The sequence below is a fragment of the Puntigrus tetrazona genome, chromosome 15 (genome assembly GCF_018831695.1).
Source record: "Puntigrus tetrazona isolate hp1 chromosome 15, ASM1883169v1, whole genome shotgun sequence".
NCBI lineage: Eukaryota > Metazoa > Chordata > Actinopteri > Cypriniformes > Cyprinidae > Puntigrus > Puntigrus tetrazona.
Window position 1 is genome coordinate 14,009,400 of NC_056713.1, and position 11,663 is coordinate 14,021,062.

General features: G+C 37.7%; 2 protein-coding genes across 3 annotated transcripts; both read right to left on the bottom strand.

The window, feature by feature from the left end:
• Window positions 1-24: 24 nt before the first annotated feature.
• On the bottom strand, window positions 25-3,668 carry mmp20b (matrix metallopeptidase 20b (enamelysin)). The gene is made up of 10 exons (XM_043259910.1): window positions 3,496-3,668; window positions 2,821-3,059; window positions 2,571-2,719; window positions 2,369-2,494; window positions 2,115-2,273; window positions 1,821-1,992; window positions 1,196-1,329; window positions 955-1,111; window positions 770-873; window positions 25-682 (listed from the first exon to the last, which is right to left on the bottom strand). The coding sequence occupies exons 1-10, from the start codon at window positions 3,625-3,627 to the stop codon at window positions 582-584; spliced, it is 1,473 nt and encodes a 490-aa protein (XP_043115845.1). The 5' UTR covers window positions 3,628-3,668; the 3' UTR covers window positions 25-581.
• A 1,894-nt stretch (window positions 3,669-5,562) lies between these two features.
• tp53i13 (tumor protein p53 inducible protein 13) lies at window positions 5,563-11,360 on the bottom strand. Of its 2 annotated transcripts, none has more exons than XM_043259457.1 (9): window positions 10,804-11,360; window positions 10,361-10,432; window positions 10,218-10,253; window positions 10,012-10,070; window positions 9,491-9,569; window positions 9,281-9,409; window positions 8,444-8,650; window positions 7,638-8,322; window positions 5,563-7,543 (listed from the first exon to the last, which is right to left on the bottom strand). In XM_043259457.1, exons 1-9 carry the CDS (start codon window positions 10,894-10,896, stop codon window positions 7,428-7,430), a joined length of 1,476 nt encoding a protein of 491 aa, XP_043115392.1. In that variant the 5' UTR covers window positions 10,897-11,360; the 3' UTR covers window positions 5,563-7,427. The 2 variants fall into 2 exon arrangements, with proteins under 2 accessions (XP_043115392.1, XP_043115391.1); XM_043259456.1 differs by having other exon boundaries at window positions 10,349-10,432.
• Between the last annotated feature and the right edge of the window lie 303 nt (window positions 11,361-11,663).

Here is an 11,663-nt window from a genome sequence, read left to right on the forward strand (position 1 = left end):
ACCGGGGCCCTCAAAACAAGAATTTATTGTCAGGCATTTAGTGGCTTTTGTTGTCCACAAAATGAGATCACGTCTAGTGTTACATCAGTAGTCTTAGTGGCTGAAGAGGATTATGATTATCATGATTTGTTGTAAATGGTTTAAGATTATGTTCATTTTGTATATTCCGAAATCCTCATTTTACATGTAAAGGATGTCCACAAGCACTCTTTTACCTTATTTTATTACAGTCATGAACACACGCACTGATTAGTGCACATTCAGTCTAAATACTTTGGTTTACCTCAGTCATGCAACTGCAGAACTGAATGCCAAACAAGTTATTTTCTTCAGAAGTAATGATACAGTCGTAAATTTGAATTTACACCACATTCTGACTTTTCAGATACATTTGCATTTACCACATAAAACACAAGCACGGCATGCTGAAAAAACAATTCAGTACAACTTAATGCCATCTTTACAGGTGAATTGTCACGTGTAATGCCACTTTTGCTGCATTAACCAGAATTGCGAAAATAACGATTCACCTTTTAAAAAAAATTATCGGATTTAGGAACTATTAGTCTAATGAATGTCTGTTAACATCCAAGCCAGGAAGTTGTCTTATCTGCTCCGATAATTTCCTTTCGTTTGACGTCATATTTATACACATCTGAGCCAACAAAGAAATGAAGAGAACCTGGAGTGGAGTGATGGATGAAAGTTATGTGATTAAAAAGACATGTCAGATAAATTGTAGACCAATTGTAATCAGACTGGTACCTACCATCTTTATAAATTGCTGCACTTATAGGTCCATTTATTTCTGGGAAATCATCAGAAATGTTCCGTGGGCTGGAGTCATTCATCGTCTTGTTGTGTTCATTATACCTATAAGAAAAAAAAAAACAATTTAGTGTCATTCGTTGAGACTGATTTTAGTGATAGATTGTTGTTGTATCTTTAGTTCACCTCCAGTACTGGTGTTGGGTGAAGAATAGGGTGTGTACAGTTTTGTGAATGTGGACCGCAGCATCTATCTGCTGTACCCATGACGGGAACCCCAGACTGCTGATGTTTTTCGGTCTGCCTTTGACTTGGGATCCTTTCACAGTCCAGAAAATTGTCCCTGTATTAAATGTAGAACAGAAAATGGTTTTGTTTAACGTCATGAAGGCGATTCAGGACTGCATAATGTCAAACATGTCTGTACCATTGAACAGATACGCTGTTGACCGTTGAGGGACCCAGTAAGCAGCGTCAATCTGACAATCAATTTTTGGCATGAAATTGCTGATGGGACCTTCCTTTATATCATTTTGATTATTGTGTTTGATCCACAGGTATCTGAAATGGTACAAATAGAGTTAAATTTGGCAACCATATATGATGAAAATGTGCATAAGCATGTAAATATCACAAAAACTTGTATTATTAAAAACGTTATGTTATCCAGTTGGATCCAGTTTTATTTAGCACACTTCAATATTATGGAATTTTGTTTCCATAAAAAAATAAATGAATTAACAAAATGAAAAAAAGGTAATTCTGTGAAAAATGTGAAAATTAGAATTGTGAAATTTTCATTTATTATATAAAAAATTGGAATTGCGAGGTGAAGTTGCAACTGTGAAAACTAATGAAGCAACTGTTAAAATAAAAACTGCAATTATAAGATGATAGAAATTCACAATAGTGACAATGATACATTTGAGGACAAAAGAAGATTTTTTTATTTTAATTAAAAATACACATGTTTTACAAGTTCCTATTCAGTTCTCTCCTTTTTGTATTCAAATGGATTGTAAATGGCAGCTAACACTATGTGATCAACTTACCTGTCCCTGAAGAAGAAAATAGCTTCTCCTACAGTAGTCACCGCATCAAAAGTCAGATCGGAATTACATGTGTCCTTGAATGACACAGGGAAATATGAACCACTGTACCAGGGGTTGCTGGGATAGCTCCAACTAAATCTTGAAGATGGATGGGGCCTTTTGTCCCTTGGCCCTGTCGGACAGAAAAAACACAGACATGTGATCTCTCAAGTAAATGTGGAAACTGAACGCTGCCTCTGTTCCCACAATATTACAATTTCACAGTTATAGCTTGTGAAACATAATTTGTTTTACCATAGAGTGTGTTGATGTTCATGATATCTTCACTAGAGAGCAGGTTGTGTGTTTTTCTATTTTTGTACGTCGGATACATCACCGACTCCGGGTTTTGCGAGTGTTTTAAACCAAGTGCATGACCAAACTCATGTGCAGCTACCACGTACAGGTTAAACCCTGAAGAAGACGAAAAGACAGGAAACAAGTGAACCATTGTCTTTTTAGTACCAAGTGTAGTCCTGTTTTATTTGAGTACGTCTTATTTGAGCGACCTTTGAACCCAGCCGTCCATGCTTCAGCTTCATCAAAATGAACGTCCCCCCCGATGCCTTCCCCCGGACCAAAAGCGTGGGCCAGTGTGCCGTCTGGACCATCAAAGGGGAAGGAGTCTCCATGTTCTAGGAGTTCATCGCAAAATAAACAAACCTCGTCTTCGAAGGTGAAAGTGCATGTCTTAAGTGGATGCCAACTTACCGTTTCCGACAAACTCCACCATGATGTCCGCCTGGTGAGAATATGACCTCTGGAAAGTGAGAGGGCTTGCCTTTGCCCATGCATCTAGAGCCGACTCGATCTGAGTGTCCACTGTATTCACTGGTAAGTCACTGGTGTATCTCCCAACGCTGTAAGATCGTATTCTTTTTATTACCATACATTCTAGAAAATTACCGTCCAAATTTGGAGCATTTTTATCTACCAAGTAGAATATAAATATGGTATTTACCCATAAGTGATGACGCTTTTCTTCCACCTGTTTCCACGTCTGTGACTGTAATCCTCCACATCTGAGACGCCACATCTAGGAGCGCTCATGACAGCGAGGGTGTCTGGGTTCAGGGTTCCTGTCCTGTTCAGCCCGAAAAAGCTCTGCATGTCTTTCAATTTGGAAGAGAACGAGGGACGACTTCTCCTCCTGCGGCCCGCGGGATCTGCTTGGAAACTGTAGAATTGCTGCAGGTATTTCTATTAGAAAGCGTGCAGGAACCACCACAGTGAGTATCAACTATCGTTATGTTTTGACACTTTTCCTGTATTTCAGCCGCTTGACAGACTTTAGTTTATTAGCAGTGCCTTTAGGTTCTAAGGAAAATACAATGCACTTTCATTATTTTATACCAATTTGTCTTTTTTTGACACGTAAAACAAACATTTACGTTAGGTATGAACAAACAGACTGTTATTTGTACATTTGTTCATGTATGTAAAGTGTGAATAAATAGAAAATACATTTCAATAACTTCTAATCAAAATTTGATAGTGAGAATGGAATATCATCAATAAGAACACAATATTTCTGTTACGGTATTGTATGCACACAGCATATACACTGAATTTCTTCACAAAGAAGAGAAATGAAAATAAATAAATTGCATGAAAAAGGTACAAACGAAGAACTTACTGTTGCCAGGGACAGGTCGTTCTGAACAGGTCTCGTCGGATGCACCGATCCGTCATCCTCCAGTGGTAAAGGTGCTGGATGATACTGACCAAAAAGGCCAAAGGCACAAATCAGACAGAGTAAAACCTGCATGTCCCCTCGGCAGACCACAGAAGCTTCTGAAAATGGCCAGTCCAAGGAGACATTGAAAGTCTTAGCTGATGGGAATGCTTTTTAACGTATTATTATGACTCAGACAGTGCCAAGACCAGGAAAACCTCAAGCTTAGGGAGTGGTTTGCTCTGGTCACAAGAAAAGAGGGATCCTGTGTAAGATGTGTCAAATTATATGCATCAAAGGCATTTACCTCAAAAAGCAATTCCTCGATTTCACATGGGATTGTCTGAGTGGCATCTACCGTATTTCCTGCAGTATTTCATGCCCAGTGAAATGCCCCTTCCATTAAGTATACCCGTGTGGTAAAGAGAATAGAATAAGACTTTTAAAGAAAGCATCTGGAAAGGTTTTTTTTCTTTTTTTTTGCCCTCTTAAATAGCTCTAATGTCAGCAATGTTTTGCACAGAGGAGTGTTGTATCTGGTGATCTCCAGCATTTATACATGAAAGCACAGTTGTTTATTTTCCTTGCCTTTCCTTGAGAATTTGGCAGAATGCTGCAAGTCTAGTTATGTAAATATTTTTATGAAAGAGTTTTCTTTTCTTTTTTTTTTAATGAAAAGCTGCAGATGCAATGATTTATGAACACTAAGTTTTGATACTATCCTTACAATTTTAAATATGACAGTTTTGCACCAACATTAAAAACTTAAACAGAGGGAAAATGTATTAGTTAATACTGCTAATTGAAATAATGTTCTTCAATTGATCATCAATGGCATTATATTGCTTGCACAGATCAGTGAGTTTCACTTCTGATTGGTCAATCTGACTAGTAATATTGCAGTATTATTGACTTTTAATATTATTTGTTCCATCTTGTTGCTTATCTGAGTGATTTTGTAGATTGTAAGTTTGCAAAAAAAATTTCTCCTTAGAAGAAATTTACGAATTTAACTATATAGGTATTTGAGTCTTTTTATCTCACAATTCAGATTTTGTTTAGTGCATTTCTTAGAAAAAACGCAAAAAAAATGTCAGAATTGAGATTTCTTGTCATGGAAAAAAAATTAAATGATCATCAGTTTTTTTTCCTTACAGTTTTGAGTTTCTCTCTCACAATTTAGAGCTATAAAAACAATACAAACAAAAGAAAGAATAACATGTTACAGTCCCCAGTGTTTTTTCATTCTGGCATTGCAGAAATGGCTATCCATAATATATTATCCCTTAAATGTAGTGATTTATGCAGGAATTAGTTCCTATTTTAGTAGTTTATTTTTACCCCATTTAATTTGTTTTATGAAAACATGACATGTCTCGAAACATTCTTCAGTGTTGGATTCCACTAAAGCAGACAAAAGCAGCATAAAACCCTCTATAAATGCTTTTTTGGTGTATAGCTCTAAATCGGGTAACCTGAATGAGTAGGAGGACAGTATTTAAAGAAACGTGTAATTGGAAGTTACAGTCAAAGAAATGCCAGTAAAGCAATGTTTGAAACAGATATAATTGTGGCCCCACTGCCTTTTTACCATAAAATGCTAAAGTGGCTAATTGTAAAATTGTTTGAGGTGAGGAGAATAGATAAAATAAAATTCCTTGAACAACTGGGCTCAATTTGTAGCATCTAAAATACAACATGAGCAGACTCCAGACAGCCAAGTGACTGTCTAAAAGGGTGGAAAACATTTGCTTTCTCACGTTCATCAAACATACAAGCCCCCCCCAAAAAAAGGAAAAAGAAAAACACGTCCTGAAACATGCAAGAGCATTTCCCATCTTGGACACATTGAGCCTCACATGGCTGCCAAGAGCACTAACAAGAAGGAAATAGCCAATTACATTTCAATAGAATGTTTTGCATTTCCAAGATATCACGAGCATCATGTTTGAACAGATCTAACGTTGAAGTTATCAGTCAGTGCTGTGAATCCAACATGAACGTTCACAGTGACATTCCTAGATGATATACTGGATCGGAAGCTTTAATGAGCAAACATATAGCACATGTACACCTTTAACATCTCGCTTCATGTTTCCACAGCATCTCTTGTTTTCTGTTATGATTTCACAATACATAGCCGAAAGCCACTGATCCACAGATTGCATTGCATTCTTTATTTTGCCTTCAAATGGCTTCAATTGCACAACTCACAACCGCTCACACTTGCAAAAGACGTCCCTGGTTATCATTGAGACAATTATATGGTTAATTCTGTTGAACAGTAATTGCATTGTTTTAGGATAAAAAAAAAAATGCTAGGAGATCTAATATATGGAGGAGTGAGGACAACACAGGATGAAGATTTATGCAAAACATATTTTGAAATTATTTATGATCGGTATCACTCAAGATAGCTCTTTCACGTAGGCCCAATATTAGGCAACAACATTTGTCATCAAAGGATGGTTTTGTTTTTAATATATCGTTCTCTTCTGCATAGTGTCTGCATGGATAAACAACATTTTGCAAGACTACATGAAAATGTCTTAATCCTTTAGTGACAAATAACTGCAACCTGGAGTAATGTGAAAATTGTGTAATGTGTGCAAATACACAAGTACTATAAATACTAAATGCTATAATGTTTTTCTTTCGTAGTCAAGTTTGTCCCTCTTCTGTTGTAAAGAGCACATTCAAGGTTTTGCAAGACAAGTTGTGAGTGTCAAATAGAATTGGAATAATCACTTTTTTGAAAATTTTAAGATTTTAACATTTTGTGGTTGAATTGAAAAACGGCTTCGTTTGTGTAAGGCCACTAAATTTGATTTCAGGCAGTATTCATATAAAGTCTATGTTCACTTCGAGTGGATTTATTCTGAGAATTAAGGTTATTATTACAAAATATGTAGTTTATGGCCCAAATAGAATCTAGATGAATGTCTTTATTGCTTTTAGTATGATTCTGAACAATACAATTAGTATGCTACACATGAAAAAGTATTTGCTCAACAACTTCCAGCGCAGTTACATAATTGAAACTATTGACCAGGGAGCTCTCTACTGCCATCTCCTTGTGTCAGGTCATGTGACACACGAACCACAGTCATGCTCACCAACAGACGGGGCTATAGAGTAGGATACCATATGCATCATTTTTTCATTCATACTTATCATAAGAGGCTATTAACCTAAAAACTAAAAACTCACCCCTGTATGCTTTTGAGAAATGTCTCTTTGGAATCTAATACATCGTCACTAAAACATAGTTTGCAACATTCTTAAAAATGTCTTCTTTTGTGTTCCACAGAAAAAAAAAAAGAGTCATACAGGTTTAGAATAACGTAAGGATGAGTAAATTATCACAGCTTTTTAGAAACCTACCATCAAAAATAATACCTAAGCAGCAGGAAACAAATGCCTGTAGTGTGAACCAAACATTCCACCTTTACACAAGTCAGCATGGAAATGGAAATTCACTTTTGAGTGAAATCTAATGAGCAATCAATGATTAGAATAAAATCTCTACCCTACATTTTTTTCTGTTTTAATAATCCTAAATTACACTTTGTACACAATGTGAAAAATATGATTTGTCACTCCTTCCATATTATCGCTGCTTTACCAGTATGATATAACAACTACAGACAATGCAACACACAACATACACAAAGTGTAAAAGTTAAAACTAAATGGTAGAAATTAAATAACCCTTATCACTTAACTGTCACTATATGAAATACAAGAGACAAATTGTCGTTGAAGTCTTCAATGTGGAAAGTTATCCTTAGTTTTATAAAAAAAAGGTCCATATTTACTTCATGAGCACCACAAGATTATTGTGCGATTTTCCAACAGTTTGTAAGATTTCTAGTGTTCCCCAATCCTGTCCATTAATCAGAGTTCTCCTCATTGCTGGTATCAGTCAACAATGGACATTCCTGTCTCCTGTTCTGGCCACTCCTTCTTTTCCTTCGGCCAACCATCCTAAGCCTCCGCCGGATGATGTCTGAAACGCAAACGACACCTCTCACAAATCTAAACTGCGGAAAAGTGGCAGAATTAACGCTTTTATGCAGCAAGAACACATAGTGTGTACTTACCACCCACACTCTCGTAGTCTTGCTGATTGTCATGCCAGTAGAGACTGGTTGAAGCCCTCCAGTGGCGATAGAGTCGTGTATGGAGCACAGACAGAGTGAGGAGCACTAAGAGGAATCCCAAAGCGCCTGCTGCCCACACGGCCTCATCTGTACGTTGTATGGGCATCCTTTCGCCCCTCAGCGGTCCTCCTAAAGGAGGAGACTTTGAGGAGTCTGAGACTCCACACTGTCCGAGCTCCCCGCATTCAGATCCCGTCCTCTGAGCCTTTGTGTCAGTCTTAATGCGATGCTTCTTACCTCCTGTTATAGTTTTCTTAGGTGTTTTTCTGTTACTTTGGAATTTAGGTCTTTCAGTCACATTACTTGGTGAAAACTGCTTCTCAGTTGCGTTCGATTTGTCTTTAGCGCTGTCTCCAGGCTCCTTCGAGTCCTTTGCAGAACTGAGAGATTGTGTAACAGTTAGCACTAAGAGGGACGCCATCTCTTTTGTGCGGTTTTGTGGTAGCGTGTCTTTGCGGTTCAGTTTTGCACTCTCTGTGTTGTTAAATTCCTCTGGTTTGACGTCATCCGTCAGTTCCACTTCTTCCAGGGATTGTTTGACAACCATCCTGCTCTTCCTGGTTCTCCTTCTGGTCCTCTGTAGCTCAGTGAGACCGAGAGTCTCCATGCAGCAGTTTTTGAGGAACTAATAGATGAAAGTGAAATTTGGGAGAGAAGGTTATTATTTGTATTTCTACATACGTAAAATGAGTGCATAATCATAAATCTTAATTGATTTATTGATCACTGTTATGCAGTTTCTTCACCTTTAATCTCTCCACTTTGGACATCTCTTGACTGGTGTTCTCTGCTTTGTCCAGAGGTGCTGGCTTTGTTAAATATAGATTGTACTTCGCTCTTTGGCTTGTATTAGATTGATTAATATCGGAGGAAATGGTAAACAACCAATCACAAACCCCCAGAGTGATGCGAGACATCTCTAGTGAGTGACCCCACGAGACCACTGCTAAAGGCTTTCAGAAAAATTACAGACACGAGAAATTAGTTTTTTAAATACATAACATGAACTGTTAACATTTCACAGAATGGATTGATTTGTTGCTAATGGTTAATGCATTAGGTGCTGTTAACTAATTAATCTATATACAATCGTGTTAATTGTGACATACATTACAATTCAAAGGCTAGGGGCCAGTCATTTTTTAATGGCACAGCTTCCATTAAATTATTAAGCAGCATTTTTTTTTTTTTAAATAAATTCAAACTTCTTTAAAAAACATTAACAATTATTTAATAAACCCCCAACTTTTGAACAGTAGTGTATCCTAAAATTAAAATATGTTATCAATAAACAATAGCATATTTAGGAATTAAGCTAGACTAATTGTGAAAAATATAATGTTTTGTTAGTAAATGCTACATAATGCTTTAATACCAGCTAATTGAAGGGAAGTTATTTGGTAAAAAGAAAAAAAAATCTGATACTAAATGTAATATATAATTCTTTGACGTCAGTCAGCCAATTAAATCAATCCATGTGACAAGTTTCCTTCTCTTTGTCCACAACTACTGTGAACGGTCGTCCAGTGTTAGGTGCAGACACCTGTGTTGCACGAGTCGTTGTGAATGAAGGAATGACTCACTCTGTGTTGGCTGAGCCAGGGGTGAGGTGTGAGGATGTAACGAGACAGACACGAGTGAGCCAAGCCCGCCAAACTCCTGCGAGCTTCCGCCGAGACACACGGGTGATACAGAAACACCAGCGCTCCGTTCTGTCACAAACAACACGCGCACAGCTATTCAACTTATCTTCAGTAACAGCTTTAGCTACAGAAACGCTGACCGTGCTTTACTTTGAGGTTGTGCAGCCAGCGCTGAGGGGGGCAGTAAAGATACTCTCCACTCTCTGCCTCAACAGGCCGGTAAGGACCACTGAAACAAACAGTAAATCGTATTAACAAACACGGCTATTTAAACCGATGAACCACACATTTAAACAGAGTTCGAAATTCTAATCGAACGACGCTAGGTTCCGTTAACGGTTCGCGCACGTGCGTTTTTCCGCCAAAGCGGGCGGCATGATTTACCAAAATGTAAAAATGCGCAGTTTCTTACAGCACTATGCACACCTCTAGACACAATGCAGTGCAGTCCAGTTTACACGATTCATGCGAGTCGGTTCATAGCGAATCAAAGTGCAGTTCGAATTACAAACAAATAAGTTTCATTTTTCTATTCAAACACATACATATCTCACTTATTGTGAGATTTACAAATACCGAAAACTGTTAATGAACCGGGGAGTAAGAGGAATCGGAACTGGAAGCGGATAAGGAATGACAGATAAGAGATCTGAGTGCGTGTCAATGCTTACTGGGTGGGTATGCGCTCATTGTATGTAAGAGGTTTGTCCATACAGATGTAATCAGCAGCCTGCGCACGACAGAAATTAAAGTTAAAAGATGCTTTTATTAATAGTTTTCTTGTTACTTTTATATGTTGATATGCACAATCGTAGCACCCTGCTATCGTAGGGATGACCACAATGTTGTCAGTAGGACTCATTTGCAATTTAATTACCTTTATATTATGTTTTGTGTCAACATCAGGCATATTCTGCAATAAAAAAAAAAGCAAAATGTGTTAGTCGTGTTTATATCACCGGTGTGCATTTTGTACTGTAGTTTAAATTCGCATTGTATAATAAATACATCGTGATTTACTGTCTGTGGCTCTGGCCAAAGCTCACGACACACAAGCTCGTCAGGTCCTGGTAGGTCTGTGATCAGATTTGTCTGAAACAAACAGATTATTTATGACATTAGTTACTAAAGTAAAACACCTGAATTACCTGCCATTTCTTTAAAGTAGACCTGAGCATGTTATAAATAATACTTTAGTCAATAGCAATGAGTAAATGTTATTATTAATGTGTAATGCATACGTTTATAGCCTACTGATGATTTGATTTCGTATTTCAAAACAGGATGAATAATAATTACACAGAAATGGGACAATATTTCACGCAGGTTAAACTCATGAAGCACATCACATAATTAAACAGGTTCCAGCTCTCTTGACAGTTATTCCTGCATCCCGAGGGATTATTATGGTTATAATTTAGTCCTGTTTGGAGTGAAACGGACAAACGTCTAATAGCGTTTACCTTTCCGTTGTCGCAGTGTTCAAGTCTGGAAGAGCAACACCGAGTCACACAGAGACAAATCAATCCAGAAAGGATGATCACCTGACGGCTCATGGCTTCATCCGAGCGCAGTCAAATACACGCGACACGGTAAGGTTTACTAAATCTCTGCCACATAACCACGACACCCTGCTGGACTTCATGAACGTAATCGTCTCCGTTGGGTCGCGTCCGACGGTCCATGCTGAGCTCGAGGACCCGCGCCTTCACCGTCGGAAAGTTTGTTTACTTTCAGGAACCGACAAGTTACGAGCTCGTTCGGTTATGGAGAAACGCATCACGATTCGCAAACGAGCCACACACACCGTCGGATATGTTTAGAGTCTTGGCTCGTTATATAAACATCTGAAGTTTGTCATTTAACAAGTTAAAAGTCATCAGTATCCCGGATCGGAATGTCGCGCGTACACGTATTTTGTTTTATAACGGGCAGCGCAGTCTGAGATCAAGTAAACTTCATATACACAATAATGTGAGTAGTGTTAGTCTTCAGACGATACGCACACATATCTACGGTGGCTCGCAAGGATCGAAAGGCGTTTTTGACCTTTAGGACTCCTTGACGTCATCTGCCAACTTGCTAACTAGGAAGTATATTATTTATCGGTTCAAAATGTTCTTGATAATTGTTGTAAGATAAGTTATCGTAAATACATATAGGAAAAAACCTAAATGCTAAATTACCCAGCAAAGTTACAACTTAAAATAAACTAAAATGGCTTAGTTGGATACGTTTATTTGTTATTGCTATTGTAATGCAATTATTTTATTATGATTCATTTAGCTTCTTATTCAAAACGGGTTTTGAACATGTGTGTATA